The sequence below is a fragment of the Gloeophyllum trabeum genome (assembly GCF_000344685.1).
Source record: "Gloeophyllum trabeum ATCC 11539 unplaced genomic scaffold GLOTRscaffold_00002, whole genome shotgun sequence".
NCBI lineage: Eukaryota > Fungi > Basidiomycota > Agaricomycetes > Gloeophyllales > Gloeophyllaceae > Gloeophyllum > Gloeophyllum trabeum.
Window position 1 is genome coordinate 946,710 of NW_006920411.1, and position 25,393 is coordinate 972,102.

The 25,393-nt window shown below is 52.2% G+C and overlaps 11 protein-coding genes across 11 annotated transcripts; 5 read left to right on the plus strand and 6 right to left on the minus strand.

The window, feature by feature from the left end:
* Window positions 1-887: 887 nt before the first annotated feature.
* On the plus strand, window positions 888-2,066 carry GLOTRDRAFT_70192 (uncharacterized protein; the record flags this gene model as incomplete). The annotated part of the gene is made up of 4 exons (XM_007863958.1): window positions 888-921; window positions 975-1,177; window positions 1,235-1,344; window positions 1,402-2,066. Exons 1-4 carry the CDS (start codon window positions 916-918, stop codon window positions 2,064-2,066), a joined length of 984 nt encoding a protein of 327 aa, XP_007862149.1. The 5' UTR covers window positions 888-915.
* A 456-nt stretch (window positions 2,067-2,522) lies between these two features.
* On the minus strand, window positions 2,523-4,246 carry GLOTRDRAFT_70195 (FAD/NAD P-binding domain-containing protein; the record flags this gene model as incomplete). The annotated part of the gene is made up of 9 exons (XM_007863959.1): window positions 2,523-2,897; window positions 2,954-3,086; window positions 3,135-3,259; window positions 3,315-3,386; window positions 3,436-3,481; window positions 3,541-3,761; window positions 3,811-3,893; window positions 3,951-4,068; window positions 4,121-4,246. 9 exons carry the CDS (start codon window positions 4,244-4,246, stop codon window positions 2,523-2,525), a joined length of 1,299 nt encoding a protein of 432 aa, XP_007862150.1.
* Window positions 4,247-5,895: 1,649 nt separating this feature from the next.
* GLOTRDRAFT_113875 (alpha/beta-hydrolase) lies at window positions 5,896-8,441 on the minus strand (the record flags this gene model as incomplete). Its single annotated transcript, XM_007863960.1, has 12 exons — window positions 5,896-6,271; window positions 6,336-6,564; window positions 6,624-6,704; window positions 6,776-7,018; window positions 7,078-7,180; window positions 7,234-7,364; window positions 7,433-7,572; window positions 7,627-7,675; window positions 7,730-7,866; window positions 7,922-8,045; window positions 8,097-8,302; window positions 8,360-8,441. 12 exons carry the CDS (start codon window positions 8,439-8,441, stop codon window positions 5,982-5,984), a joined length of 1,815 nt encoding a protein of 604 aa, XP_007862151.1. The 3' UTR covers window positions 5,896-5,981.
* A 242-nt stretch (window positions 8,442-8,683) lies between these two features.
* On the plus strand, window positions 8,684-9,914 carry GLOTRDRAFT_54755 (uncharacterized protein). Its single transcript, XM_007863655.1, has 3 exons — window positions 8,684-9,057; window positions 9,122-9,286; window positions 9,342-9,914. The coding sequence occupies exons 1-3, from the start codon at window positions 8,693-8,695 to the stop codon at window positions 9,814-9,816; spliced, it is 1,005 nt and encodes a 334-aa protein (XP_007861846.1). The 5' UTR covers window positions 8,684-8,692; the 3' UTR covers window positions 9,817-9,914.
* A 503-nt stretch (window positions 9,915-10,417) lies between these two features.
* Window positions 10,418-12,797, minus strand: GLOTRDRAFT_70205 (MFS general substrate transporter). The gene is made up of 13 exons (XM_007863961.1): window positions 12,552-12,797; window positions 12,291-12,501; window positions 12,131-12,236; window positions 12,020-12,082; window positions 11,945-11,957; window positions 11,812-11,883; window positions 11,707-11,756; window positions 11,546-11,652; window positions 11,453-11,495; window positions 11,242-11,400; window positions 11,078-11,172; window positions 10,738-11,026; window positions 10,418-10,680 (listed from the first exon to the last, which is right to left on the minus strand). The coding sequence occupies exons 1-13, from the start codon at window positions 12,777-12,779 to the stop codon at window positions 10,620-10,622; spliced, it is 1,497 nt and encodes a 498-aa protein (XP_007862152.1). The 5' UTR covers window positions 12,780-12,797; the 3' UTR covers window positions 10,418-10,619.
* Window positions 12,798-13,092: 295 nt separating this feature from the next.
* GLOTRDRAFT_113879 (zf-U1-domain-containing protein) lies at window positions 13,093-14,308 on the plus strand. Its single transcript, XM_007863962.1, has 6 exons — window positions 13,093-13,149; window positions 13,207-13,258; window positions 13,314-13,373; window positions 13,423-13,614; window positions 13,666-13,776; window positions 13,832-14,308. The coding sequence occupies exons 1-6, from the start codon at window positions 13,144-13,146 to the stop codon at window positions 14,056-14,058; spliced, it is 648 nt and encodes a 215-aa protein (XP_007862153.1). The 5' UTR covers window positions 13,093-13,143; the 3' UTR covers window positions 14,059-14,308.
* A 159-nt stretch (window positions 14,309-14,467) lies between these two features.
* On the minus strand, window positions 14,468-17,381 carry GLOTRDRAFT_113880 (RNI-like protein; the record flags this gene model as incomplete). The annotated part of the gene is made up of 4 exons (XM_007863963.1): window positions 14,468-15,762; window positions 15,815-16,101; window positions 16,149-17,330; window positions 17,360-17,381. The coding sequence occupies 4 exons, from the start codon at window positions 17,379-17,381 to the stop codon at window positions 14,563-14,565; spliced, it is 2,691 nt and encodes an 896-aa protein (XP_007862154.1). The 3' UTR covers window positions 14,468-14,562.
* A 348-nt stretch (window positions 17,382-17,729) lies between these two features.
* Window positions 17,730-18,791, plus strand: GLOTRDRAFT_136043 (DUF1000-domain-containing protein). Its single transcript, XM_007863964.1, has 5 exons — window positions 17,730-17,911; window positions 17,974-18,129; window positions 18,182-18,412; window positions 18,468-18,544; window positions 18,605-18,791. Exons 1-5 carry the CDS (start codon window positions 17,855-17,857, stop codon window positions 18,645-18,647), a joined length of 564 nt encoding a protein of 187 aa, XP_007862155.1. The 5' UTR covers window positions 17,730-17,854; the 3' UTR covers window positions 18,648-18,791.
* Window positions 18,792-18,964: 173 nt separating this feature from the next.
* On the minus strand, window positions 18,965-21,004 carry GLOTRDRAFT_70214 (PNK3P-domain-containing protein; the record flags this gene model as incomplete). The annotated part of the gene is made up of 11 exons (XM_007863965.1): window positions 20,843-21,004; window positions 20,689-20,734; window positions 20,364-20,637; window positions 20,220-20,307; window positions 20,049-20,166; window positions 19,878-19,987; window positions 19,758-19,827; window positions 19,474-19,704; window positions 19,348-19,420; window positions 19,205-19,295; window positions 18,965-19,138 (listed from the first exon to the last, which is right to left on the minus strand). Exons 3-11 carry the CDS (start codon window positions 20,528-20,530, stop codon window positions 18,968-18,970), a joined length of 1,119 nt encoding a protein of 372 aa, XP_007862156.1. The 5' UTR covers window positions 20,531-20,637; window positions 20,689-20,734; window positions 20,843-21,004.
* GLOTRDRAFT_113884 (uncharacterized protein) lies at window positions 20,991-22,299 on the plus strand. Its single transcript, XM_007863966.1, has 3 exons — window positions 20,991-21,632; window positions 21,690-21,954; window positions 22,004-22,299. The coding sequence occupies exons 1-2, from the start codon at window positions 21,021-21,023 to the stop codon at window positions 21,777-21,779; spliced, it is 702 nt and encodes a 233-aa protein (XP_007862157.1). The 5' UTR covers window positions 20,991-21,020; the 3' UTR covers window positions 21,780-21,954; window positions 22,004-22,299.
* GLOTRDRAFT_33107 (GMC oxidoreductase) lies at window positions 22,264-24,726 on the minus strand (the record flags this gene model as incomplete). The annotated part of the gene is made up of 15 exons (XM_007863486.1): window positions 22,264-22,461; window positions 22,518-22,577; window positions 22,638-22,797; window positions 22,856-22,941; window positions 22,988-23,144; window positions 23,188-23,360; window positions 23,414-23,733; window positions 23,785-23,855; window positions 23,909-23,964; window positions 23,993-24,122; window positions 24,175-24,232; window positions 24,286-24,326; window positions 24,373-24,438; window positions 24,487-24,570; window positions 24,632-24,726. The coding sequence occupies 15 exons, from the start codon at window positions 24,724-24,726 to the stop codon at window positions 22,264-22,266; spliced, it is 1,755 nt and encodes a 584-aa protein (XP_007861677.1).
* Between the last annotated feature and the right edge of the window lie 667 nt (window positions 24,727-25,393).

The window sequence follows — 25,393 nt, forward strand, 5'->3', positions numbered from 1 at the left end:
TGCAGTTGAGTGCCGCTGTGTCAAGTCCAAAGCTTAGTGTGAGAAAATAGGTCCGAACTAAGGTGCGGTGTAAAAGTCGCTCATTATTTACACTGTTATAAACTGCTGTTAATAACAGGTTAATAACATGTTATTAACAGACCCCTCTAGGCAAGGCCAATTTGGGTGTTAAAAACCCCCCCTATCGGCAGCCTGGAATCCACCATGCACCGGTAGAGGACCGTACCCGTAAGTCAAATATCACTGGGACATCATGTTGCAAAGACCCCCTAATGTACTTCAGCTTGCAAAGTGCACGTCAAACAGCTCCCGGAGAGTGCAGTGGAGGCCTACCAGGCATTTTAAACTGCAAAAGTGTTTTTAACAATGTTGATATGTCTTTTTAACATGTAATTAACCCGTTTCAAACTAAATGTTATTAACTGTTAATAACCCTGTTAAAAAGGGCTTCGGAGCGCGCCATGTTATTAACATATGTTACAAAGTCCTGACGACTTATTCACCGCACCCTAGTCCGAACAATCGCCCTTGGGGTGGGATCGAAGCTGCATTCAGGGACGTGCACCCCAACGATATACGTCGGGAGAATTCTGAACCCTGTTGAACATAGTTGTTGACAGGGCTACAGATATGTAAAAACATTAAGTCAGCCAGCTAGACATTCCATGGTCGAAAGAGGTTGCAATCAATGGAGTGTCGCTCACATAGGGCCGTGTGGAGATGACCATTGCAAATAGGTCATCGAGAATGTTCACCCAAACACGCAACCGGCTGAAACCAGTTGTTAGACTCCAGGTTGCGGTCGGACGTCCGCTGCCCGAGCTGCAGCCCGATAATGCAGAACAGAGGCTCGAGTGATCATCATGGACACGCCAAAGACACAGGACCCTGGATGATAATCATCGAAGACGGGCAATGCAGGTGCGCAGCCATTCGAAAAGGATATGACACCGACCACAGAGCCTTATATACAGCCATACAAGCCATTTCCAGAGGTCAGGCATCCAACGATGGTACAAACAGCCCTGGGACACAGCGAACGAGGTGGACTCGCTGCGAATGACTCGGAAGCAGTATCGAATGGTGGACCGCCCCCGATTCAACATCGAGCAAGGACTTACCAGGCCTTCCCGGGTGCCCAATATATTCTCCCCTGCGATGAAGAGGAGCAGGCACGGTAAGTGCCTTGGTTCTTGCTTGTTATTCAGTGATGTGAGCTATTGTTTGTGCTCAGGCTGGAGCTGCAACATAGGGTCCTGCAAAGAGCGATTGGCGGCAGGCTGGTGATACCTCCTCTTACCCTTCAACCGGGCGACCACGTCCTTGACTGCGGTACCGGATCAGGTGACCGAGTTCAGTACTCGCGAGATTGCTGTCTGATACTGACATGATTGATTCTAGGGATTTGGTTGTTGGACTTGGCCAGTCAGGAATCCCCGGACATTGTTTTCCGGGGTATTGACATCGAGTCAAGGCTCTTCCCAGTGGTCAAGCCGCCAAACGTAACGTTCTCCGTGGGGACGACAACGCAACTTCCAGCTGAATGGGACAACCAGTTTAAGCTGGTCAACCAAAGGCTCCTTATAGCCGCACTAACTTCGTCCGAGTGGCCGCGCGTGCTGAAAGAGGTTCGGCGTACTCTGGTCTCTGGAGGATGGGTGCAACTTCTTGAGGCGAAGCGCTGGGGGGCGGAGGATGGGCAATGGAGCGCAAAGCACAGAAAACTGCTTAACGAACTCTTTGCCGCAAAGCGATTGGTCATAGACTGCTCAGTTCAACTGCCCCATTTCCTCAAGGAAGCCGGATTCGGAAACGTGCATGTCGAAGAGTACAGGATCCCGGCGGGGAGTTGGGCAGGCACAGTAGGGATCGAGACAAGAGACAATTTCATTGGGGTATTCCGCGGGATGAAGACGCCGATCCTCAATGCAGGCGGTTTTGGATATGTCACAACGGAGGACGAATATGACCAATGGATGACCAATATGGCTGAGGAATGGGACACTATGGAAGGTACCACAGTCGACATCTGTGTTTGCTTTGCTCAGAAGATGTCTCAGGAGTAGATTTTTGTATATACCTTAAGGCTCGCAGATCAGTGCTGTATATATAGAAGAGATATAAACCATCTACGGTTGGAAGAAGCGTGTCGGCGTACTGTGAGATGAGCCTGCTGTACCTTGCCTGCAATCCCACCAGCAGGCGTTAGCGAGTTAGACTCTGACTCCTACCGAGAGTCTACGGGCTAATGGTGAGCTAATATTAAATTAGAAGAGACTGGCGTTACAGCCACCAAAGCACCGGTTCGATGTCTCACCCAGTCATCGGAGTCCTCGTACATGAATATCTCCGCCGGAGCCAGCCGTCGCGAGAGGGCATTACACCATGCGCCTAATTTCGCTGTATGTCGCCTGCACGCTATGATAGATGCACCCTGTAGGGACTGAATCGACTCCTGCACAATACAGGGATGTCGTCGTCGGCATATCAATTCGAACCTGTCTTTCTCTAGGATATAGACTTCATATTAGTGAGCCCCATCTCGTCCACCACTCTTCAACTGCTTCCTGTGCTTCATAATCGAACAGAGTGATATAGTCGTCCCAAATGTCTCGGAGTAACTCCTCGTCGGCGTCTTCCCAGCCCCTAGAAGCGCGGGGGAGCGCCGAACGGAAATTCTCGTCGCGCATCTTTTGCTCTTTTGATCCCGAAGGCACGGTTATAAGCCCCCACCGGAAGTGCTCCGACTTTCTGATGTACGAGGAGCGCGATAGGCGTATATCTTCGAAGGCAGCGATGAAGATAGGAGCTCTATCCTTCGATTTACAGTGTGAGAGGAGCTCTCCGAGTGTGACAGCATCTTCCAGGCAAGCTGCAGCATTGCCTCCTGCACCGGGCTGGCGACAAATGAGATGATACAGGACAACTTGGTCACATGTGATAGTAAACGTACCGGAAGAGGATGTGCGGCTTCTCCAACTAATAAGACGTTCCCGGACTCATGTACCAAATTAGGACAGTCTTCCTGGTACAGATAGTACGTCGTCGGTATGAGCTTGTCAGCCAGTCGCACTATCTTCCCGATACTAATAGGCATTATATAAGACAAGCCTTACAGTTGTTTACAGACTCACCGAGGCTCGAAGTGGCTCAGGTGCATGTCAATATCCTGAGGACAGACTTGCCCATTCCGGTCTTGGCGGAATTCCCAGTCCGAACCACTGAGGATCAGCTCTAGTGTATATTCACGTTTCCCCCTCTGGGATTGACACCTCTTTATGTCATCAGATGCTCGTAGACGAAGGCCTACTTACGGAGAGAAAACCATGTACACACGAGCCGTCTCCCAGCCATATGTCCCACTGCCACACTTGATCAATCCAATACTAACGGGAAAGAAGATATCCATACTTCCGCAGTTTCCGTTAGTGAAACGAGATCCTCATCTTGTCTCATTGACTCCGTAGGAACTGTGAGACTTCTTCAAAATGAGGATAAATCTGCTTCCGGTCAGTCTCAAAGACTGACCCAAAGGTACACCTTCTATCCATAGCACCTCTGAGCTGATGGTCAAGGACGACCTCTTTGATCATGCTCTCATAGCCGTCAGCCCCGATGATATAATCTGCTCGTAGCTCTTCGCCGGAGGAAAGGAGGACGGAAGGAGGGTCAGGATCCACTTGAACAGCAGTTTCACCCAATCGTATGTCGGCGCCGGCTCGTATGGCCATGTCATGCAAAACGGACCAGAGCGAGCGATACTGGCTATACGTGTGTTTGAGAATCCATGGTCAGAGACTATACACTCACCGGTAGGGTAACATAATCAGCTCTCAACTGTCGCATAATTTCTGGGTGAAAGATGACGAGACCCATCTTCTCCCCTGTGCTCCCTAAGTTTGGCATGTTAAGCGGGATTCCCGATGGCAAACTATAGATAATTCCCGCACCTTCTCTCATTACTATCGCATTCATCTTAACAGAAAACTTATCTATCCACTCAGTCAAGCCCCACGTTTTCAGGATCCTAGTCATATTTGGAGGACATTGTATGGATCCCAACCGGTCCTATATTATGAGAGCTGCTATGAGTGTCATGCCAGTCATTAAGTGCACTCACGTCGTAGGGGGTGGCGCTCTTCTCGAGTACTGTAACTCTATGTCCAGCATTTTGCAGAGTATATGCGCAGGATAGACCCGCAATGCTGCCGCCAATAATGACGAATGACAAACCTTCGTATGACATGGACGATACGAAGTCGTGTTGGAAGACGATAGATGGCCGGCGCTTGCTCCGAGTTCAAAGACGGAATTATGTATGTCACGGACAAAACGAGCCTTATATATAATCCATGCCCGCTAAGTTTAGAGGCAGTACTTGAGCGCACGCGAACCGTGCTATCCATGATCAGAGCCTCACCCTCCACCGGGGATTCAGCGGTTTGCCGAGCAGGCGCTCATCGATGCATCACTGGCAGTAGAGGTGTACGCATCCATGGCTGTTACTCCCTCAAGGTAGGGCATACCCCTGATCAGCGCCAGCGCGACGGCGGCCTGCAACGTCGTAACTTGAAGTACCATCGCAAATGGACATGCTAGGAAAACTCGCAGGTCACCATCAATATAGAGAAGGAAGGCGACAACCCATCTGGCGTTTGTAAGGTGACTTGAGATGAGCGATTCCCCTACCGGGCTGGTTATTAGGCTAGATACAAGCCTCCTCAATATCCAGTAAGTAGAGAGGCGATCAATGTTTGCGCATCGTTCGAGTTGCAATTGTGGCCGCGTCGGCCGCGTTGGAACTGCGCCCCGAGGATTTCGAACTGTGCTCAGGTGGCGTTTTCAGCACTGAGAAGAGGCGTGCTCAATTCTACAATTCGCCGCAAGTTGAATTCGGCCGTTCCCTCGAGCAATCCTTCGAGCAATAGTTCGCGCCAGGAATAGCTCAAGAAGTGATGCCGGAGATGGTCGAAGAGAGCCGAGCGGCTCGAACTTCAAAGTTTTGCAAAAGTTTTGCTACGTCTCCTATGGCGGTCAATTGTTTACATCGGTCAGACGCGATGTGGTTTTGTTTATGTATCCATCCACCATCTGCCAGTGTCCTGTCTAGATTTCTAGGTCAGGTCTTACTAGACACCACAGTTGACTGCTGAGGCTTCTATTATTTTACATGTGACCTGCAGTCACCGTGACGCACAGCTTCGAAGGTATCGCGAATGGGCATGCCACTATCCTCAAGCAGCATGAATGCCTTAGCCAAACTGCGAGCACTCCGAGTCCTGACTTCTGACCTCGTCAACAGCACTGTCGAGGCAATATAGACTTCCCGTCAGCGGCCGTATCGAGCAGCCACGGATATTGTCCCATGCTCCCTTTATCTTGGCATCCGACAATGGGCTGCTGTGGTACAGGCGGAGTGCCCTGATCTGCAGCACTCTGTGCTCCTCTGATATGTCGTAATCAGAAAAGGCATATATAAGCCCATTTCGTCCCAGATTTGGGCTGATCATGTGCTTTGACTCCCAATCTAGTACTGACTGCTCTTTGTGCGGACATATCTGATCATAATAAAGGGAAGGAAGGCAATAAAAAGTCATAAGGACACATTTACGTCTCTTCCAATGCAGCAGATAGCTATGAACATCCCACAGACAGCAGAGCAAGTAAGTCCCGCCATAATCTAATCTACTGGCTACAGGTGAGCCAGGTCACGCTGCTCCAATTGCAACCTCTGCTCGATATTAATATTTTGTGTACAGTAAGCTCTCATGTCATCCAAGGCCGGGACCACCATCGTTTCGCGTTTGGTGACTTACCCTCCGCTTTCAAGTGTACTGGATGTGAGAATCTACGAATCGGAAGAGCCACGCATTCCCGCAGGTCGATCAGGTTGCAGCGCACATGAGCACCCCCTGCACTACAAACTATGCTCAGTTGGCCGAAGCTAAACCATAAATACAGCGCTCTACAACTTGAGCGTACTAACGCCTAGGAATAGGACTCTTCTCCTCGTCGTCCTCATCCTCCCCTACCTCAAACACCGTCCGCTCCTCAGTATCCCCATCGACCTCCCTTTCTTTCCCCTTCCTGCGCCTGAAATCGTCGTCTTCCTGCGTCTGGTTCAGAGGGATGCTCTCCTCCGCCGTGCCCCCGAGCCCGATGTTGGGCAACCGGAGGCCCCTCCGGCGCCGGACGCGGCACCAGAAGAACGCGCCGAGCGCAAGAAGTATGAGGACCAGCACGACCGCCGCGGAGCCGGCATTGTAGTATGCTTCGACGAGACACAATACTAATCAGCCTCCGCTCCAGCCCAACCCAAGGGAGATGGTACTCACCCTCCCACATCGCCTTGTCCTGCTCGGGCGTCTTGCCGCCGGGTAGCGCGCTCGGCTCCGTCTCCTCGTCGACGACTGACAGCGCAGGCTTGTGCTCCTGCCCGACGGCGCTCGGTATGCGCGCGGTCCCATCCGCGAGCGCGGAGAAGTTGACGCGCATGAAGCGCAGCATCATGTCATGCGCGACGTGCGGCACGTCAAAGCCCACCATGTGCGACGCGTTGAAGATCTGTCGAGTAGCATGTTAGAGGGCGTGAAGGGTAGAAGCGCAAGGGGAGGCAGGCGTACCTTGGCGTAGGTCAGGTTCCTGGACGACACCCACGTCCCCGCCGGCTGTCCGTTCACGCTCCAGCTCTGCGTCTGGACCTTCTACTCACAACAACACGTCACACCGAACCGCTTGTCAGCTCCAACCGTCACGGCAGCACGGAAAAACTCACCCCAAGCCCGCGCTCCCCGCCCCACTCCAGCTGCTGTATCAGCCCCTCGATGCCCACATAATTACATATAAAGTCCTGGTCGCCCGCGAAGAGCAGCACCTCCACCCGCTCGGTCACTTTTGGGAGGAGCGTGATGGACGATTGCGAGTTGCGATTGGACAGCTCCTGCCCGACGCGCCCGCGGCACTCGACCCAGGATTGCGCGTGCGCGGTGGCGTGCAGGGCTTGCACGACGTCTTGGCGCTAAAGAGTTCGGATAGGAAAAGACGAGATGAGGGCAGATGCAATGAGAGAGGACGTACGCCGAGGTAAGGAGTCACGTACTCCAGATCTGGCGGCCAGTTGAGCCCGCAGGCGGGCACGTCGTCTGTCAGGCGCACGTCATACACATTCACGCACTTGCCACTATGTGCGCGTCAACGTCAACTTCATTAGAATGAAAGAGATGGAAGTCCCACTCTTTTTGCCTTCCTTCGAGGACGGTGAGCATGACGCGCTCGCACATATCGACGTTGATCGGCTCGCGGTCGGTGATCTTGTCCAGCTCGGTCATGCACGCATCTGTGACTTCCTTTGCCCGTTTATAGTCCTATAACAAGTGATAAATGATATACACGTTACGTGACGTGGGTCAACGATGAAAGGAAAAGAACACACGTCGGAGTTGGGCTCGACAAGGCCGTGCTTGACGGCATAGTCAAGGTATGCAGGATACTGCCGCCGCGCATCAATCCACCCGTTACCAATGGCTGCGCCTTTGAAGGGGATGTTGAGGTTGGAGTTCAGGATCGCGTCAGCTATACCCAACCAATCGATTAGCGAGAAATACCTTGTATGGCGCGTAGTCTTACCAATGTAGGGAATGAATTGCCCCGCGTAGCTCTCGCCCGCTAGGTATGTCTGAAGAGCAGTGCATGAGGAATAAGAGGAAGAGTAGAGAAGCGGTGCACGCACGTCCATCTCCCGGTACTCGGGGAAAACGCGGTAGAACTGGCGCATAAACTGGACGACCTGGGCGCTTGCATCGGAGAGCTCGTGGACGTAGTGGTCGGTGCTTGTGTACGAGTACCCCGTGCCCGCGGGCTGGTCGACTGCACCGTCGAATGAGAGACTGGGCAGAGTGCAGTGAGGGAGAGTCAGACGCACCGTATACGACGTGCGCGTATTCCTCCCAGCCGCCATCCATAACGTTTAGGTTGCCGTCCTTGTCCATCCGCCATGGGCCGATCTCCATCATCAGCCCGTCAAACGAGGAGCACCCTGGCCCGCCCTGTTTGCCATGTTACCCCGTTCCGTCAAAATGGAAGAGAGGCCAACGCACATTAAACCAAAATATAACACGCTCCTTGTCAGCGGTGCGTCGGGCCTTAGTGAGGACGAAGTACAGGTGGGCGGTAACGGCTGTGGGGGGAGCGGTGGCTGCTTCGGGGTCGGAGGGGAGGTGGCCGGCGTATATGTGCAGAGGGTGTGTGGGGTCTTGGCGGAGTCCTGGGAGGGTGTGTACATAGAAAGAGGCGGCGGATGGTACTGGCAATAATGCATGTTAATTCCAGGATAAATCAACGAAAGGGGTTAAGGACACACCGTCTGTTGGGGCTGCCGCTACACATATGCAGGCGAAGAATAAAGCTGCAGCCCTCCAGAAACCTCTACACCGCGCCAACATCCTGCTTTTGTAAAATATCCTCGAATGAACCGACCGAGCAGCGGCCTTGCAAGCGCACCGTGACGCGTCGGCAGCAGATACCGCAGTAAGTGGTGGCTGTGCCGCCAGCAAGAGTTCTCGCCGGAAGCAATTGTCACACCACGTGGCTTACACAATCAGCAGCACCGCCACAGATACACTCAGGCACGCTTGCGAGTCGTTCATAAGTCCGCACGCGATGTCGTGGACGTCGCACTTGGACGCCGACCACCATGTTCGTGCTCGCCTGGCTCGCGCTCTTCCTCGCCGCGTGCGTCAACGGGCAGTATTTTTCTGAAGGATGGGCGCCCGGCCAGCCTGTCCCCTCTGCCGAGCCCGAGCCTGTCTTGCAGAGCTCGGGGTATGTCTCGCAAAAGCCTCGGGAACAAGCTCAAGGACCAGGTCAAGGCATCCTCGGTTCCCTAACAGGTTTGCTCGAGAAGGCAGGAATCAACGTCACCGACAAACTCACAGCAGCATCGGGTCCCCTGTGGGACCCCCGCATCCCGCTGATTACGGACAACAATTACGAGGAGCTGGTGGTTCAAGAGGAAATGAGCGAGGAGGAAGCGGCGGAGAGGGTCTGGTTTATTGTCATGTATGTAGGCTCTGCACTTCAGTGTTACTATCAGCCCTCATATTTACCCGGTCTGGATTTCCAGCTCGGTCACCTCCGGTCAGTCCGAGGGGCTCTCCAAATACGCTGACGAAGCCTTCGACACCGCCTTCAACGAAACGCTCATTGCTGGCGACCTCCCACACGTTCGGTGGGGCCGCATCGACTACCTGAACGTCACCGGCATCACAACCCGTTGGAACGTCTGGACGTGCGTCCCCTCTCCCCTCATTAACCCTTCGCACTAACCCCCTCTCTCATGTTAGCGCCCCTCTCTTCGTCATCCTCTCCGACCGCGGGTACACCCTCCGCTTCTACAGCCCGCGCACCCTCCGCCCGCACGCGCCCACGCTGCGCACGTACCTCCTCACGCATGCGTACCTGTCCACGCCTCCCTGGTCCTCGCCCTTCGCCCCGGGCGGGCCGCGCGCGTGGGTGCTCGACTGGATCGCGCGGGTACTGACGGTCGTGTACGCGTACCTGGTGCGCGTCCCCCGCTGGCTGATGATGCTCGGAACGGGCATCAGTGGGAGTTTGATTTTGCAGCTGTTTCATCGCGGGCAGGGACAAGGGCAAGGGGAGAGAAGGACGCCATCGCAGGCGCAGAGAAGGGCGGTTGAGGAGAAGTCAAAGGAGGGCGAGTCGAAAGCGGAGGCGCAGGCAGTTTCGACAAGCGCCGCTCCGCAGTCTCCTGTCACACCGGGCAAAAAGGGGAAGGCACGCAAGGCAGGGAAGAACTAATGTTCATGATTATTAAATTTTGTAGACGAATCTCATATTGATGAAGTATCGCCCTCATGCTCGTTCATGTGAGACACATTGATACGAGCCTCGATATCTCCTTTGACTAATGAAGCCATACATTGTTCGCAAATTCTTTCCAGCGGGCTGATGTTGTTTGTCTCTCGCAGTCACATTGTCGTCGACCCAGTTCGAGGATTCACTCCTGAAACCGGAGAACCTATCAATCCTGAGTTCAGACTCGCAAATTCTAGTCTTTCATGCCTTATAGACAGGATCGCATGCATATCAACTGTATATCGAGAAGACGCTGTTTACAAGTCTACTCCTTGGTGCATCTCATGCCCAGCTTCTCTCAAACAACTAGCAAATTGGGCAATCGTGCGCCCACGGCGTCGAGTCTCACACCTTGAATATTCGAATGCCCTGCTCCCAGACTTCTACAGCGTCTCTTACGATAGTACAGCGCTCAACTGCGTTGGATACCTTGCTCGACACGAAGACACCTTTGAGTGTTAAGCCAATCAAGTACCACGGCAAGCATTGCCACGATGCCGCGGAGACCTCAGTCACAACGAGTTACCACTTGAAAGTGAGTATGCTGGATCGCGCAGATGCACACGTTACAGGGAATAAATCAATATATGAGGATCATAGACGCTGGAAGTACTTGAGCTGGGGATATCACGATACAATACATCTATAGCTCATACTAGTGTAAGTCCGGATCATGAGTGGATTCTATGGATATTCTTCTATCACGCATTTAGAACTGCCATGTCCTGGGAGTCGCAAGGGAATCTCTATGAGACAGCAAATTTTGACTTAGCTCGGAGTCGTTCCCCCATTTTCGCAAATATGAATCTTGTGAAACGCGAACTGAGCGATCGTCCACAAAGCCGAGAAAGGAAATTCACGCACGGTAATGGACATGCGAGGGCTGTCAATCCTGCAAGGAGCCCCAAGGCTCCTTCCGTCCCGAGCACGCTACACAGCTGCTTCGCAAACAGTGGAAAGATAGCCGCAAATGTGAGTCTGAGCGCCGCATTGCTCGCCAACGCGGACGCTGCGCAGTGACGATATGAAGCAACGAGATAAGTGAAAGTGGAAGTAAACATGTAGACGATGCCAGTGCCGAAAGGGATCGAAGCTAGAATCGGCAGGACTGGCGTAATATTCGGGGAAGCAGTAAGGGCCATGACCAGTAGCGCTTGACGAGACGAGTTTAGGACGTAGTCCAAGTCACAGACAGATCACATACCGCAAGGCACCAAGATCCCCCCGACCTGACCCATGGTGAGAAGACTCTCTGGTGCGACGGCACCGGCATGCCGAGCGGACCTACGGGCCTCGAGTCTGTGCATGGCGGGAGCAAACGATAAGTGAGTTTCCCGGACACTCTTTGCCGAAGGACATGAACTTTACCGGTTCCACCAGGGTTGAGTGCAGAGACTGATCAACATGCCCAGTCCCAAGGCCAAAAAGGTAAAACTAGTGCTTTGCATATCGTATCCGTGCCCGTTTTCGAAAATGATGGGAAAGACTTGGAATGTAAGATACAGGATCCCGAGGACGAGGGCATTCCTGTGATCTAATGAGTTCGTGGCCACGGACACGACATCGCGGAGTCTCGTACCATAGGTCCAAGAGTAAAACCATTCGTTCATGTAGTAACAGTTCTGGTGCAGTCTTAGTATGATATCGCACGTTGGAGTGAGGTGAAATCTACCGAAAGGTTTGATGCAGCTTTGGAGCACAGCTTGAATCACGGAGTGCTCCGTCTGGATCCCCTGCAATTTCCCAGTATAACCTTCGCTCTCTTCCTGTCTTTGCAATCTTGGAGAAGTCTCAACGTGAAACGCATTCTGCGCTGCGGAGATATGCACTTACCGTGCGGCCTTTCTCTTCATAAGCGTAGGCACATGCGTTTCGGGCACGAACTGGATATGTATTCCCCGTTCAATTGAAATCGGGTAGATTTGCGTGAGCACGTACAAGGACAAGGCATAGAAGCTGGATCAATTCCCATAGGAGTTGAACATAGTATGTCCAGTGCCAGTTGAGGTGCTTTTCGTCACCATCAGATCTTACATCCTGCGCACAGGGGCGGAGAGAGCATGGCACCTACCTGGTTTATCGCCCTAGAAACAAAGTGGGATATTTTCTGAGACTGGGAAATTGCACGGAGTGCATTTACACTCACCCACTGATCGCGGGACCGAGTACAGGACCGATGAAGGGACAAAGAGTATAGACAGCCATTGGTCTATGAATAATTGATAAGACGGCGGTAAATAGTGAAGAGACAACCTACGTAGCAAGCGAAGAGTCGCCAAAGAGGTCGCTGAGGGATCCACCGGCAACAGTCAAAAGAGCGGATCCTGCAAAACCACTCCAAAATCGAAAGAGTAGATGAACAGCTAGTGCAATGTAGGCAAGTTCAATTATGTTAGACTGAGATAGATTAAGCTCACCAGCGTTGGGCGCGAAAGCGACAGGGAACGTCGTAAGCCAAAAGCAGGTATAGGATATCCAGTACACTATATTACGACCATAGAATTCGGACAGTGGGCCGAGCAGAAGAGGACCAACACCAAGGCCTTCAGAGAATAAACTGATGCTCAAGATGGATACCTCGGGAGAGATGTGGAATTGGTGCTGTATTCCTTCCTCCGTGAAAGGAGCCTAAGTACGTCGTGAGCACACTCTCGCAGTAGACTGCAGACCATGCTTACAACTCCCGAGTTGCAGGTCACGCACAAAGCAGAGGTACTGATAATGAGTACGAGAACCCACTTGTGCGTCAAAGACATATTTTTGGGGTCTTCACTGGATTCAAGCTGGGTGGCAGCCAAATGTATGGTCAGTTCTTTCCGGCATACCGATGGAGGCACGCATGGATCGACAGGAGTGGCAGATCTAGTGGTATCTGCAGGTGGATAATCGGCTGGAGTTGCAGGCATGTAGAAGGTATGCTTGAAGGCAGTACCAGTTGCGGTTCACATCGGACGCATGGTATATATACCGAGAATTGGGAAATGAAACGGCAAGCCATGACAGAAGACTATGGAGCACTCGGACAGGAACCAACGAGAAACATATCTATGCATATAACGGTCAATATCACTTCCGTGAGCCTGGCCGAGAACATAAAAATACAGCATACCTCTAGAACACAGACTAGACGGTGGTGGCTAAGGCTGGACTGCTGGATCGCCACCACGATATTGAAACTCCGACTTACATAATCGAACTTGGATTACACGATCTTTCCTTGTCCTTTCATTCGGTTCGTTGTGGTCGTCTACACCAAGTCTACACTGTACCATGCCTGTACGTTTGACGCGGCTTTCTTTCTCAGTTCTATTATAATCACTGAATCCCATCCAGAAACACTACTGCGATTACTGTGATGTCTTCTTGACTCACGACTCGGCTTCGGGTAAGTACATCTTGTCTAGATGGACCAGCTGAAGTTCACCCGCTCTCTTTCTTAGTGCGTAAAGCCCATAATAGCGGGCGTAATCACCTTGCAAATGTTCGGGACTACTATGCCTGTACGTGAACTGTATTGAGCCAGCAGTCGCGCGCTAACCTGCAGCATAGCCCTCGGTCACGACAAGGCGCAGAGTATAATTGACCAGATCACAGCCGCCTATGAATCGAGCGGTGGACCTCCGCCTGGTGGGTTTGGGTTTGGGCCGCAGCACTTGGGGCCACCTGCGCCGTTCGCTGGCCCCCCTGGCTTCGGCGGCCCCCCTCCAGGTTTCGGGGGGCCTCCCCCCGGTTTCGGTGGACGTACGTCTGGTCGCTATTGTATTTATTGTATCGTCACTAACACTTCTCTAGCCCGGCCTCCCTTCCCTCCCGGGCCTGGTTTCCCGCCTATGGGTGCACCTGGTGCACCTCCATTCCCTCCAAGTATGCCTCCCCCAGGAATGGCCGGCCCTCCCGGCGCAGGTAAGTAAATCCAAATTACACGGCGCTAGGTAGTTTCTCAAGTTGCATGGATCAGGACCACCTCCGTTCGCACCGAATGCTCAAGGTCTTTCAGGCGGTCCTCCTCCCTTCCCTCCCAATTTTCAATCGCCCCCTCCTGGCCAAGGACCTCCGGGTGGGAACTTCGGTAACGCCCCATTTAATGGACCAGGTCAGTCACAGGGCCCACCTTCCGCTTCGAGTGGACCTCCTGGCCCGGGCGGTATACATCCTGACCGTCTCAGAATGATGAACGGGAGGTGAAGTATTACGTGGCGGGTGCATTCCTTCTCATCCACCCTTTGAGCCTGCGGTGCGCTCCTACATTGCGACCTTGCAAGCTTAACGACGTGCAATTTCTTGATATCTTCACAGGATAGTAGTGAGTCTCATGTCGGCAGGTAAATGGTTTTATGACATGCGGTGAATAAAAGTCGTATATTTCCTGTCTTATTTCTTTCCATATTGATATCCACTGCGGCACTTGGCTCGTAGTCGGGCGATTGTGGATGTCCATCGTGGTGACCATGACCCATCGTCTATCGGGTATCCCATTGCATTGGACGTGCTCATGTCGGCGAAATTATTCTGGGACCCTGTCAGTTGAGTACGGTAAGGTCCAACGACATCCAGTTATGCCACACTCCATAATGAGACAAAAAAAAAACAGTATCTCAACAGATAGTCGGACATTATACGCGACAAGTACATCATAGTACTCTCCAACCCTATAGCTCCGACGGGTACGTGCAACGTCACAACCTTCGTCTATGGTCGGGTAGAGGAAGAAGTGCGCGGCGAGACTATGTCTCGGCTGCTGGATCCTGAGTTGTGGCCGTGGCCGAAAAGGAAAGAGCTAGCATAATGTTCTGCGGCATTGAGAGTATTGCGGAAGGTCCTCTTCATGCTGCGGCCTCTGCTCTCCGACGTCATGTTAGAGTTATGGAGTCCGATAGTAAAGGAGTCACTGCTACCATTACCGACTCTGTCTCTACCACTTTGCTGGAATTCCAACGCATCTTCCACGACGATGAGTGAACGGAGCTGTCCAGCGGGCTGGATAGAGTTCGATCTGGAGGCCGAGGTCCGGATACGTCTCGAATCCACAGGCGGAACCGCGTAACCTCGACCAGATTCTGTCGCAGCATGGAAATCAGATTGGCGATCATGATTTTGTGTGGAACCGCTGTAATCTCTGGTTACTTGGGAAGAGGAAGAGGAGCTCCGTGCATCCTGCATCGGGGTTAGGTGAGGGCCCGCATTCATCTCGGCAGCCCACGCCGCAGATGATGCGTATCTAGGACCGGAGCCATGCAAAGCAGCCCGACTAGTGCTCGGTTCGAAATCCGTTCCTCGTCCGTGGCCAATTTCTGCGAAAACGAGATCGGGGGTAAGAACACCGTCACCCCGTCTAATGTGGGGGTCCGTAGAAGAACCAGCGGATGCGGGATCGGAGCTGGCGCTGGGGTCCAAGCGGTCATACGTTCTGAAGAAGGCCGCTCCGTTCCCTACGGAGCTGCCTTCACTGCGCGCCGGCGATGTCGGCGCTGAGGATTCGATGATTGGTTGTTGTCCAAAAGCAGTCGGAGGGCGGCGGCCTAGATTAGGGGCAAGAGTTTGGAAGGAGCTGGATGGTAGAGTCGCTGAATCCTGGTACGGTTGAGCGATGCCGTTTTGATGCGGTGGTCGATAACGATAGTCTCCGGCGTCAATTGGAACGGAAAGTCGTTGAACACTCCTTCTCCCATAGAACTCGTCGTCATCCTCTTCGTCTTCTTCTTCGGCATCGTCTGCGTCGACGCCGCTGTACCCGATAGTTCTGACATCCTCATCGTCCTCGCCTTCACCACTATAGCTAGTTTCGCCGTCTGTGATTGTGTTGAAGAGGGCAGTCAAATAATCCCGTAATTGCGAGATTCCCTTCCCAGAATAAACGCAGAACTGATCGCGCTGCGTCTGGTTGAATTCCTAAGTATTCGATTAGCAGGTGGAAAGGTGCCACTCGAGGGCCTGAACGTACTTGGGGCGGTACTCGGCAAAACCTCTGCAACTCGCTACGCCTGAAACTGGGAATACCAGTGAGACTCAAATGTGTCAGCTTCCTTAGCCGCTGCAGAAGGAAATGTATGGCTATAACGCTGATCTGTTCACAGTAACTCAGATGGATTCGCTCCAGAGTGGCATGCCGGTCAGCCAACGCGTAGATCGCTTCGTCGGTGAGGTTATGGACTCGGACGAGACCGATCCGCCTGAGTTTCTGCAATGTCGACAATTCGAACACCGACAGATCCGTCAGGTGAGTACAATCTATGTTAGGTTAGAACAGCACAGACACACAGGACAGAACGACGTACTGGCAAGATCGATGTATCTGAGCCGCGTGCAACTTCTTGCTAGCATCTTGACCCCCTTATCTGTGATATTAGAAGCGTGGCCAAGGTGCAAGTAGTGCAGTTGCTTTCCCAGCTTGCATATACTTTCGACCCCAACATCAGTGATCTGTGTCGATTTGGCCAGCACAAGATTCCGAATCTTAGGCGCAACGGCAATAATTCCTGCGAGCGCGGTGTCAGTAATACGAGCGCATGCCGTAAGATCAAGCATTCGGAGGTGGTCGAATGAATGCGGTAAATGTAAAGGTGGCAGTATTTCGGCGGGAGAGGGACGCGGGAAAGGGGTAACGGTGGGTCCATCTTGGGCGATGGTGACAGGTGGGGCGGGGAACGCTGCATCGGTGAGCTCGACACACTGGGACAACCTCATCTCGCGCATTTGCAACGAATACATCCAGATATCCCTAACGCCTACATCCGAGATAAGCTTGCAACCGTTGAGGTCGATCTCCAATAGTAGTGGGCAATGCTTCGCCAGCATCGACACTGCGTCATCAGTTAGAGTCTCGAGTCCACTGAGCTTGACCCGACGGAGTAGTTTGCAATGTCTGGCCAGCGCCAATATCCCTTTGTTCGTCACTTGCTTGCATCCCCCGAGGTTGATACCTTGCAAACGCGAACAAGCGGACGCCAACGCCACCACGGTACGATCGCTCGCGTCTGCGACACCAGTGAGATCTACCGCGACGAGATTGGGACACGAAGGTAACACCCTAGAGAGGGCAGTGTCCGATACACTGGTACAATTAACGAGCGTGAGGCGCTCGAGGCGAGAGCATTGGGCGAAGCGGGAGAATATAGCATCTGTGAGTTCCGCACCAAGGGATAGGAAGTTCAGCCGACGTATGAAGCGTACGTAGGTGAATGACTGATTGGAAGAGGTTATAACGCGAATCAACTTGACAAGGGTAGAGAGGGTTGTGAAGGACGGTTTATGCCATAGAAGCTCCACCGAACATTCTGCCCACCCGCGAGAGACGAGCATAGCGTGATACAGGTCTCGAGGAGAGTGAAGGTGGCGGAGGACCTGAATGAGGAGTTCTGGTGGTAGTTGACTTGCTATGGATAACGCAGCCGCCTTCGGACGGTTCTCGATTGGAAGAAAGCTTGACCTCGATGACCATTGAGCAGGACCGATCGCGACTGCATCAGTTGTGGCGAAGAAGGTGGACTGATTGATGTCGTCCTCATCATTGTCGGAAAAAGAGGTCGATGACTGAGCTGGGGAGGCCCGCGAATACACGGCTTTCGATGTCTTGCGCGCCATCATCCGCTTGCCCGAGGAACGCGTCAGTCGGAAAGGTAGCCCAATGAGCCTCGCTTGACTTCGGATATGCGCAGTTGCCAATATATGGAGGGCGACGGGATACAAGACCTATAGTATAATTCGAGAGACGACTGAAGTTCGGTAAGGATCAGACCAAGAGCCCAGTTTCGGACGGTTGAAAGGAATCAATCAGGGCGTCGAAGGCGCGGGGTCTCCGGGGCAACGGAGACCAGCTGGGAGTAGGACTGACCCGTTGAAGCTGCAGCAGGATTCCGCCCGGGTCCCTGGGGATACCTTTGCCGGGTTCCTTTCATTCGCTGGTTAATCTAGCCGATTCGACCGTACTTGCCACTTGTTGCACACTTGACCAGTGAATCGAGCACTCTGACTGGGATCTCCAATGCAGCGTACGGCAGGTGCAAGCTCACGAACTCAAGGTGATGTTTCATCGGGAGACGTGAGCATCCCAGACAGGATCCGGTGGCCTTCCTGATGCTACCTGTTCTCCATTCCGCGTAGGTATCGCTCCTGGAATACCTTAACGTGTCACAGACGACATGTCTAAACGAATCATTTGAACACGGCATCAAGTCCATACCTTCCTCGAGAAAAGCAAATACTTCGGATGCATATCTGCTCAGTGACGCGGACGAGCAGCTTCTTCTGACTATCTCGGTGCATATTCCGTCGGTTCGAAGTCTACGACTTTGATACGAACTACATCCAGTTCAATCAAACAGTCCGGGTGCGCTCTATTGTGATCAAGAGTGCGAACTTGCCACAAGCACCCAAGGAAATCAAGATCCTTGTTAATCGTCAATCAGTCGGTTTTGAGGACGTCCAGGACGCGAGGGAGCCGGAAGTTGCCCAAGCCCTAGAACTCACGGAAGACCAGGTAAAGGAAGGGAAGCAAATCCCACTGCGATTCGTCCGATTCCAAACGGTCAATAGCTTGCATGTATGTGTTATAACCTCCAAATTGCAATATTTCGCGGGCCTCATTTCCGAGGCAGATCTTCGTTGCTTCGAATCACGGTGGCGAGGACGAGACTCGTATCGATGCTATCGACATATTTGGTGTGCCGGTAGAGTGCGTCCAATTAACTTGTACATAGACAGGAGCTCATACTAATCTTCTATTCGGCTTCAGGACTACCAAGGACCTAAGCGGCCTGAAGAAACAAGAAGAATAGGGAGGAAACATGAGATATGAGCGAACCGCCTGAAGATAAGAGATCTACATGTAATGCACCCGCCCGACATCGCTTCCTTCCTTACGTTATACCCTGGTATGTCGTTGCAAATTGAACACTCGTTTGAGAAGTTCATATCCTCGGACATCGTGGCTTCCAATGATCCCAAATTCCTGCCTGCTCGAACGTACTTGGTTGCCGATGACCACTCGTGAAATAAGTGCCTAACGGCGCACTGTATTGCACTTTGCGAATAACCATGCCTAAGCTTAGTGATGGTGATGGTGCCACAAAAGAGGTAACATGCAATAACTGCGGGGCTACTTCCCGTCAATCTGAAGCCACATACTCCACCGCCTCAGCTCCTCTTCATCGCCCTCGAATATCCAGTTAACGATCCTGACCTCCGTAAAGCCTTCATCTTCTCTGGGTTCCTCGTAATTGTCACGAAAGGACAGACATGCTGCGTAGGGGACTAGATCACGTCGGGACTGCCAAGCACGATAATAAAGAGTGAGTTGTGGCTTCGTCTATTACCCAGACGCATGTGCACTTGCCTCCTTCTCGGCTTGAGACGGCGGCATATTATAAGCACGATAGAGGTTATTGTGCCATGCTAGTTCCATAGAGCCCTGAAACAGGAAACACCTAGCAGGCGAGGTCTGTCTTAGCCGCTTCCGGCTGGAAATAAACAACGTACCTAACAGTAGCACCCAGTCGCTTGGCTGCGTCTACATAGTATTTCCTCGTCTGTCGATCCCGATTGGTATTGTCTATGACCTTATCAACGTCTCGAACAGGCTTTCTACGCACTTATTGTATTCACCTACGATACAGCTCAATCCTTTCTCTAGCGCCTCTTCGACAGCTTTGACACATTTGGGTCGGGAGCCCAGGGTATCCTGATTCACGTGGACGTAGCCAGCCGGCTGAAAATGACGCTTGTAAAATGTCGACTTGCCCAAGCTAGGGTAGCCGACGAATAACACGACTTCAGGTTTGGCACCGTCATTTGGGTCCGGAAGGATCGGCTTGGACGTCGGGGAGATAGAAGGTACTGACATTAATATCAGCCACTAGAAAGTCGCTTTATACTCGTGATGCACGAACACGATGGTAGTGAAGAAACATGGAAGCCGGGGAGTTTGTATGGTGCAGCTTGGAGCCCGAGGAAATACTCCTACGCCGTCTGTTAGAGATGAATCACCGCAGTCGGTCATAACGATGTACCTCCGGCGTGAAGAAGGGTATGCCGACATTTATCGCCCACTTCCGATCAGTGCTCGCGAAGTCACCGGCTCGGCCTGCTGCATCGCCGACATAAAATGAAGCGGACTTGTCTGGTGGGAATCCCAACATGGACATCAGTCTGCGACGCACACAGCGTAGTGCTTCACGCACCAATCTTGACGCCATCGGCATCGAAGATCTTTTCAAGCTCATACCACATGCCAGGCATAGGTTTGCGGTAACCATCCTTCGCGGTCGCGGCGAATAAATGGAAGGGTACATCAGGAAGCTGAGGCACAATGTCAAGGTGAAATGTTCAAACCCTCTGGGGGACGGACGTACAGCAGCAGCGATGAGTGGGATCTTCTTTTTCCACTCCGCCAACTGAACAGACTTGAGATTCTGATTAGAAATAATGATGATCGCAAAGCTGAAGGGCAAGGAGAGGTATTAGTGACTACCGCAGACAGCAGTACAAGCACTAACCCTTGGTTGCTCACTTCTCTCAGTCGTTTCGGCACCAAGGGCCGCCACCATTCATAAGTTGGTCCAGCCTTTTTGGTGGCTTTGCCTTTGCCAAAACTGGACTTGATAATCGTCCCGTCCAAGTCGAATGCGGCTACCTTGGCTAAGCTCGGTGGATTAAGGTTCATTCCATGTAAACACGTGCGCTTCGACCCAAGAGGCGATTGCCAACGGAAGTTGGACGAAGGGTTTTCCGTACTCTTCGTTTGAGGCTTCGTGAAGATTGAATATACAGCTATTTCATTGAAACATAAGCGCGGTCCAGACGATCGTGGCAGAGCACTACCTTTCGTTACTTTCCGTTCTGGCTGAAAGTCATCACTCTGGGTTGTCTGAGAAGTGTTAACCTCTACCTCTTCTCGAGTACGCTTCTTGGATGAAGAGGACCCGGACAGGGTGGCCATCCTACTACCCTCGGCGAGATGTTGTTTCGCACTCACAATTCGAGTTACGACAGCTGGCTGTCCCCGAAACAACTGGTGCAACAGAGTTATTGGACCTCGTCGCACAACTTACCGCCACTCGCGGCACACGTCGGAACCCGATCGCGAGTGTAGGTCAAAGACGCGGCTTTCTCCGACCGACTTGCAAGACAGCCACCTAAAGTACCGGAAAACAATGACAGACAACCCTATTTCTCTAGACTCTCTATTTCTACCTTATCTTGGCCTTCAGTCCGAATATGAGCCGTCGCCGACGAAAGAACCCGTCTTGTTCCTCAATCATCACATCCGCGAGTTGCCCCCTGATCTCGCTCGTCGGTTCTCGTCGATCATTAGTCCCAAACAGCGCACGGCTATTACAACAATTCGAAACCGAAGGACAAAGTACAGTCAATCGTCACCGCCCGAATTGAGATTTGCTAATGCCAAGAAGCAATGGCCAATGCTCTGGGGTCGGGGAGGGAGGAGCGGCCAAGATGAGGGGAAAGAGGAGAAGGAATGGGCAGAGAAAGAGTTCCTCGGTGGACGGAAGCAGGAGGTGGGCAAGTTAGGCAAGCTCTTGGCCGAGTATGAGGAGGAAAGGGAGTCGGAGAGAGTGAGAGCCACCAGGAGGGAGTACGCAATGACGGTGCAAGAGGAGGGGGAGGAAGAGGAAGAGGAGGAAGAGGACAGTGATGAGGTAGACTCAGGAGCTTTTCGCGGTTTGCCTGAAGAAGAAACTGAAGAAGAAGCAAAGGCGACTTTCGACAGACGAGTCAAAGAGTTATTCATCTATGGAATGTTGGAGGCAAGTCCCATGTTTCTGGATGGTTCGTCGTGTGTCAGGGACTTAGTTCGTCTGTAGACAGATCTATATGACAAGGTAGACTGGGACGATCAGTATGACGAAGAACGGGAGTCCGAAGAACGGTGGTTTGACGATGATGAAGACTAGCATGGAGGACCGTCTGCATGCTGCAGCGCGCGCTCTAGCTAATCGCGCGGCAAACAGTACGTGACATCGGTTTGGATACATCATCCATGTGCTCGAGCCGTCCACCTGAGCTCCAGGCCAATAAGGACAGGACAACAAGCATCACAGAACGCGGTATGGTCCGATTTACTGATGTGTACGTCGCACGCAATGGCTAGTTATGTACTCATCTGATCCTAGCCAAGCTCTGCATTCCGCATTTGCTTCGCGGAACGTGCATCTGCTCCTGTGGCAGACCAAACGACGCTGCTCTATATCCGGGCGTTCGTACCTTTGACAGTGGTGGGCCTTGGTGCCGAACACATCCTCCTCGGACTAGTAACAGGCTGACAGTTTCTGGCTTTCGTTTGCCCACGTGATATAGAGTATTAGTAGAGGTAAAACCAACGCCAATACACCTTTAGGGTATAGACAGAATCGTGATCCAGGCGCGACTAAAGCAGATCTAAATATGCTTGCGACCCCTCTTGATGAAATCCGCCAGTCTTTCTGCGAAGGCTACCACCGGAGCGCATGGGTGGCCGGAGAGCTGCGTCGGGAACACTGATGCGTCGCATACTCTCAGCCCATCCACGCCATGGACACGCAACTCGAGATCGACGACGCTATCTGCTGGAGAAGGGCCCATTCGAGCTGAGCCAACCTAGCGCCACGGATGGTATGAATGAAACGACGGGCATTAATAGCGTCGAGACATACCGGATGCCACGCCGATGTCGCGTTGACACGAAGCCACTTTCGCAGAACGTCATCGGTAAGCTAACACATCCATTGTCGGTTCAGAAGATATCGTCGTCATTGAGATAACAAGATCCTCACCATGTCTGCGGGAGCATCAGCCGGCCAAAATATACTGTTCGTATCTGTAACATTCTCTTTCACGTCCAGGACTTCGCTGAAGGGCGGCGTATGGGCTAAGGCCCGCTGAAGGTGGACCATGCGAATGAGGAAGTTGATGTCGCTCTCGTCTTGCAAGTAACTGCCAGCGCATCCAATGTCAAGGTTTGCTTGGACCCGTAAGTACCGCTTGTGCTTACTTGCCGTCAATGGCAGGCTTTTCCCAGACAGAACCTGAATTCAACGTGATGGTACCCTTCGACTTCGGCTGGAGCACAATCCCACCCTATGACTGTGTCAGAGACTGGCAAGAATGGAAAATATCCACTCACCAAGGTTATGCCTTGGGTACCTTTGGGCATCCTTCCCATTCCCGACGGGTGTGCTACTAAGGGGAACCACGTGAGTTCGCCGTCGGGTGCACCAGCGCCAGTAGTAAGATCTTCCACGGGGTATTTGCGTGCGGGACCAAAGGGCAACCTGTATGTGCTGTCGTTAATATTGTAGGCGACAATATAGCGTTCTGTCGTACTCTAAGTTGTCAGAACGGAAGAAGGCTGCTCCCGGCACAACCGAGTGTGACATGGGGCCTTTGCCGGTAAGTAACCACTTGGCAGCTGCTACGGCCGCCCCGACCGGCTTAGAAAGATAGTCCATACTGTATCCTGGTCTGCAGGGGAAAACCATAGGACCGGGTGAGAGATGCTAATAAAAAATTGTGATTGATCGTGAAAACTTTTGTCTGAAATCGCACGTACATCCGATAGATGTTTCCCAACATCTTCGAGGATGGCCACAGGTCTTATATCAAAGCGCTCAAGCTCCGCCTTCGGACCAATACCAGATATCATCAGTATCTGGGGTGTGGCGACCACACCTGCGCAGAGTATGACTTCCTTGGTCGCTGCAACGTAGAAACTAGGCAACTCCGAGGATTTAGAAATCTGTACACCTGTCGCCCGTGGATTACCTGCACTGCTGTTGAACATGATCTTTTCCGTTGCCGTCTCGACCAAAACAGTGAGATTTGGCCGAGCCAGAACGGTTGGATTGAGGTAAGCAGTTGCCGTCGAACTCCCTGATCAAAAAATTGAATGACGATGTATTCGCGGGACTGCTTAAACCTTACTTTCTCCTTTCTGATTAACAAATTCTATGAAGTTGGCGGAGCCTATGGTTCCAGAAATCGTGTTGAAATCTCTGGATAATGGAGGTGTTCAGTACTGTAGAATAGGATACCAAGAACTACGAACGATTTGTATGGTATCCCTATGTTATCGCAACTCTCGACTATCGCTTGACAGACAGGCTGTTGCGGTGGATGAGGAAAAAGACACGGTGCGGAGAGGGACACTTGCAGGTAAGTCACAATGTCGCGTCTGCCATGGTCCGGCATTGCCATGCAGGGACGCATCTACGTCAGGGTGTGCAGCGCTCGCAGTGTATTTTTCAGCTTTACGAAAGTACCTTAAGAGACTCGTTAATCCCTATTCATTCCAAAAGATATTGAATGACCTACGGCAGAAGGTCCTCATATGCCCACCCTGTTGCCCCAAGCTTGACCCAATTCGCGTAGTCTGTGATGACTTGAGCACGGTAAAAGAGCCAACGAGTGTTCGGAGAGCCTGACCTTCGGGCGCAGAGTGATGGTGTAGACAAGCATTGATCGAACTTGACCACAGTCAGAGTAATGCCATACTATCATGCATAATCTCACCTTGTACCGCCTAAAAGTTTCCCTCTGGGCCAATGCACCCTTCGTCCGTTGAGAGCTGCCTGGGGTCTGTATGTAATTGTCAGAGAGTGTACTAGCTAGATGTATTCCGCTTACACCGTCTCATAATTCCAATCATACTGGGTGAAGAAGAGTTTCGGAAATGCCAGTGGCATACGACTCTCGAGCACATTCTGGTTGCTTTCGATAAGGACGTGAAGTCAGTGCACTCTCACCTTCTGAGAGTCTTCCCACTGCTTACTTTTTCCCCGCTTCAATCAGCAAGACGGTGACTTCCGAATCTTCGCTCAATCTGGATGCCAGCACACACCCAGCAGTACCTGTTGAAGGACACATATTAGCTTGATGAATGACGGATAGTCGTAGTTTCGCTGACCTCCACCAACGATGATATAATCATATGTCGGCCATTTCGTTTCGTCTATCTCGTTGGATCCTACTCGTGATGCCTCTGACAAGAATCTGGATTGAAAGTGGCCCATCGTGGACGGGATTCAGCTCCTGAAACGGGAGACAGCGAGCAGTTCAGGCAAAGAAGAGAGACAGTTTTACAAGAACCTTGAGGGAAACAATCAATTGTGGAAGATCCGCGATGAAGGACGGAGTCACCGGCATGCGGGCCCTGAGGCCTGAGGCCTGCTGATGGGACCTACACCGGCTGGGAACAGACATCCGAGAGTGTTGACCTGCCATATCACAAACTTACCAATGTTCTACATGAGGCAGTACAGATCCCAGTGAACGAGGGGCGGTTAATAAACTTCTGTAGGCTCTGTGCCTGTATTCACGACCCCAATTCAATGAGTGAGGCAGCAAGACGGACACATACCATTAATCACCCGCGTTCCATGTATATATAGCGTCGTGTCAGACCGCTCTCGGCACATTATGCCCTGGGCATGGTGAGACAGTTTAACCTCCTTCCCAGCGGATCATGAAGTTGTAATAATACAAGTCTGGGCTCTATTAACGAAAGCGATCTGCCCAAGTCGCGTTCAAGTTG

Bases quoted from the DNA above. Each gene is read 5' to 3' on its own strand.
- GLOTRDRAFT_113884 (XM_007863966.1), top strand. From the start codon at position 21,021: ATGACAGACAACCCTATTTCTCTAGACTCTCTATTTCTACCTTATCTT. The intron at 21,633-21,689 runs GCAAGTCCCATG...GTTCGTCTGTAG, and splicing joins TCATCTATGGAATGTTGGAG to ACAGATCTATATGACAAGGT.
- GLOTRDRAFT_70205 (XM_007863961.1), bottom strand. From the start codon at position 12,779: ATGCCTGCAACTCCAGCCGATTATCCACCTGCAGATACCACTAGATCT. The intron at 12,502-12,551 runs GTAAGCATGGTC...CGACGTACTTAG, and splicing joins TGACCTGCAACTCGGGAGTT to GCTCCTTTCACGGAGGAAGG. The intron at 10,681-10,737 runs GTGCGTGAATTT...GCGTTTCACAAG, and splicing joins GCCCTCGCATGTCCATTACC to ATTCATATTTGCGAAAATGG.
- GLOTRDRAFT_113879 (XM_007863962.1), top strand. The intron at 13,259-13,313 runs GTAAGTACATCT...TCTCTTTCTTAG, and splicing joins GACTCACGACTCGGCTTCGG to TGCGTAAAGCCCATAATAGC. The intron at 13,615-13,665 runs GTACGTCTGGTC...ACACTTCTCTAG, and splicing joins TCCCCCCGGTTTCGGTGGAC to CCCGGCCTCCCTTCCCTCCC.
- GLOTRDRAFT_54755 (XM_007863655.1), top strand. From the start codon at position 8,693: ATGTTCGTGCTCGCCTGGCTCGCGCTCTTCCTCGCCGCGTGCGTCAAC. The intron at 9,058-9,121 runs GTATGTAGGCTC...CTGGATTTCCAG, and splicing joins AGGGTCTGGTTTATTGTCAT to CTCGGTCACCTCCGGTCAGT. The intron at 9,287-9,341 runs GTGCGTCCCCTC...CTCTCATGTTAG, and splicing joins ACCCGTTGGAACGTCTGGAC to CGCCCCTCTCTTCGTCATCC.
- GLOTRDRAFT_136043 (XM_007863964.1), top strand. From the start codon at position 17,855: ATGCAGCGTACGGCAGGTGCAAGCTCACGAACTCAAGGTGATGTTTCA. The intron at 17,912-17,973 runs GTGAGCATCCCA...CATTCCGCGTAG, and splicing joins GTGATGTTTCATCGGGAGAC to GTATCGCTCCTGGAATACCT. The intron at 18,413-18,467 runs GTATGTGTTATA...TTTCCGAGGCAG, and splicing joins AAACGGTCAATAGCTTGCAT to ATCTTCGTTGCTTCGAATCA.